Genomic DNA, 2,760 nt, shown 5'->3' on the forward strand with positions numbered 1-2,760 from the left:
AATAATGAAACAAAAACAAGAAAGCAACGCAAGAAACAAAGGGGACATTGTCTCCTCCAAGTCTCGTCAGTCCAGAGTGTCTTGATTAATTGATTAATTGATTAATCCCATTTCCTAACTCCTGAAGTTGTCACAGTGTCTCTTTGTCGCCACCTGGTCTTGCTCAGTCTGTCTCTCTCTCTCTCTCTCCTCCGCTCTGTCTTTTATTTGTCTCTCTCTCTCTTTCTCCCTCTTTCTCTTGTGTTCCCTCTATCTCTGGCCTTATTATTTTCAAAATAAAAAAGGAACGAATAAAAAGAAATAAAAATCCTGTCTTTTTTGTCCGTCCGTTCGTCCGTTCACCCGTTTCTCAGTTCTCGCCGCGTGGCCCGGTCAAAAGTCCGTCAGACGTCCGACTCGATGCTGGACAGCTTCTCGTACACGTGACCGTTGGTGGAGCCGTTAAACGGCCCCCGCTGCCCCCCCGGGCCCACGCCCAGCCCCGCGTCCCTCGCCGACAGCAGTTTGCTGTTGCCCGCCGACACCACCCCGACCTGGTGGTTCCCCATGGGGCCCCCCAAGCACATGTCCTTGGGGTAGCGGCCGCCAGGGCCCATGTTGGACAGGACCCCGGCGGCGGCGGACGCCGGGAGGTACGACGTGACGCCCATGGGGCTCCGGAAGTCGGTGCGGCTGTTGTTGAGGAGCGGCTGAGGCGGTTGCTGGGGCAACGCCTGCTGGGGCTGCGGCTGTTGCTGCGGCGACGGCGACGACTGCTGCTGCTGCTGCTGCTGCGGCGGCTGCTGCTGCGGATTTTTCACGTAGTACGAGTGGCCGTGGCCGTGGCCGTGCAAGAGGCACTGGTCGTCGCCGAACGTCGGGATGAAGGGGTTCTGGCTCACCTTATCTGGGTAGAGAGATTTAGACAAGGAGTAAGTCCCCGACCCTCGAGCACCACCACCACCACCACCACCACCACCAAATCCACCACCCAGCCCTCGTTCCCTCTCCCGCTCCCGCTCGCGGAGGTCGCGCTCCCCGACCGAGCGGCGGTGGAACGCTCCCTCGCCCCGTTCGCCGCGCTCGCGGCCGTACAGGCTGAACGACGAGCCGCCGGCCTTCCCCCGATCCCTGCCCAGGAAGGAGGATCCGCTCTCCCGGTCGCCCCGTTCGGCGGCGTAGCGCTCGAACATCTGCGTGTACGGGCTGGGGCCCTCCAGGAAGCGCTCTTTGTCTTTCAGGCTCACGCTCCTGGGGGGCGGGAGCGCGGCCGACCCCACCCCACCTCCTCCTCCACCGTCCCCACCTCCTCCCCATCCGCCCCCGAATCCACCACCACCACCACCACCGCTGCCCCCTCGGCCTGCCCCTTCCTTCTGCAACTCCACAAAGGTGTCGTAGGAGTGCTGGCGGCGCAGCACCCTGCCGCCCGGCCCGAACTTGCGGCGCTGGACACCACCGCCACCGCCACTGCCGGCGGCAGCGCCCGTCTGGTTGGTGGTGCGGCGCGACTGGTTGAAGTCCTCGCTGATGTTGTACAGGTTGCCCGGCTGCTTCTTGCAGGACTCGCAGCGCTTGCAGGAGGCCGAGGTCGGTCGGCTACCCCCCCCACCACCACCGCTGCCGCCGCCTCTTTCTCTCTCTCGCTCTCCTCCTCCTCCTCCTCCTCCCCCGATCACTCCCCCCATCCCTGGGTACCCTGCGCCCACTCCCATGACCCCATGCAGAACCATCGCCTTCCCCCCACCACCTCCTCCACCACCTCCTCCACCTCCTCCTCCTCCTCCGCTATGGCTGTGGCAGTTGCGACACTCCCAGTCACCTCCCGCCAAGCCGCCCACCCCCAAGCTCTTTTCCCAGCATGCATGAGGCCCCGGAGGGACCGGCGAAGATCCGCCACCTCCTCCTCCTCCTCCTCCTCCTCCTCCACCACCAACCTTCGTCCCCTCCGTCTTCTTGCTTTTACCTTTCAGGAAATCCTCCACGGGCACAAGACTGGCGTTCGCCCCTCCTCCTCCTCCTCCTCCTACTCCACCTCTCTCTCCCACGCCTCCGTCGTTCAGATCCATGTGCTCCCACGGCGACACGGACTCCTTGGCACGGAACTGGTCCACGTAGAAGTCGCGGAAGTCCCGTCCGCCTCCACCGCCGCCTCCGCTCTCCTTGTCCTGGCTGCGGTACAGGTAGGACGTGGACGAGTGGTTGCCCTTGGCGCTTGCGCTGCGCTCCAGGGGCGGCGAGACGGACCGCCGTCCGTGGTGGCGGTGACCCCCGTGGTGACCGCCGCCGCCGTGGTGGTGGTGGTGGATGGTGTGGTGGTGGTGGTGCTGCCGCCGGCGGAAGCCGAAGTCCGTGTCGGCGTCCTGCTCGCGGCGCAGCTTGGCCGAGGCCGGCCGGCGCCGGAGGCTGTCGTGGTACTGCTGCTTGCGCCGCTTGGCGTTGCCCTCCAGGTTGCCGTAGGTGACCGTGTGCGTGGAGATGTCCGACGTGTCGGAGCGGACGTTGCCGTCGTCCCCGCCTGACCCTGCCCCCCCTCCCCCTCCTCCTCCGCCGCCACCGCTGCAGTAACGCTCATGTCCGGCCAGGAAGTTCGAGCTCCCGGCGCCGCCCTTGAAGGAAAAGCGACCGTACAGGTCGGGAGCGGCTCCTTTGAACCCCGAGCTCTGATGGGTCTGATGCCCGGCGATCAGGTCAAACTTACTCCCCCCTCCACCTCCTCCTCCTCCCACCCCACCTCCTCCTCCTCCACCTCCTCCTCCGCGCTGTGTCATGGACTGTCGT

The 2,760-nt window shown here is 64.8% G+C and overlaps 1 protein-coding gene across 1 annotated transcript in view; it reads right to left on the reverse strand.

The window, feature by feature from the left end:
* Nucleotides 1–383: 383 nt before the first annotated feature.
* grin2bb (glutamate receptor, ionotropic, N-methyl D-aspartate 2B, genome duplicate b) overlaps nt 384–2,760 on the reverse strand; it is a 102,464-nt gene continuing 100,087 nt past the window's right edge. The window contains exons 14-18 of the mRNA XM_076279560.1: nt 2,537–2,760; nt 1,917–2,503; nt 1,727–1,829; nt 745–1,609; nt 384–672 (exon numbers count right to left, since the gene is read on the reverse strand). The exon at nt 2,537–2,760 is cut by the window's right edge and continues 141 nt beyond it. Coding sequence (XP_076135675.1) covers nt 384–672; nt 745–1,609; nt 1,727–1,829; nt 1,917–2,503; nt 2,537–2,760 — 2,068 coding nt within the window. The remainder of the gene's footprint in view (nt 673–744; nt 1,610–1,726; nt 1,830–1,916; nt 2,504–2,536) is intronic.

The sequence above is a fragment of the Alosa pseudoharengus genome, unplaced genomic scaffold, assembly GCF_046254945.1.
Source record: "Alosa pseudoharengus isolate Yale_2024_CS ecotype anadromous, Long Island Sound unplaced genomic scaffold, YU_APseudo_1.1 YU_APseudo_1.1_scf_1, whole genome shotgun sequence".
NCBI lineage: Eukaryota > Metazoa > Chordata > Actinopteri > Clupeiformes > Clupeidae > Alosa > Alosa pseudoharengus.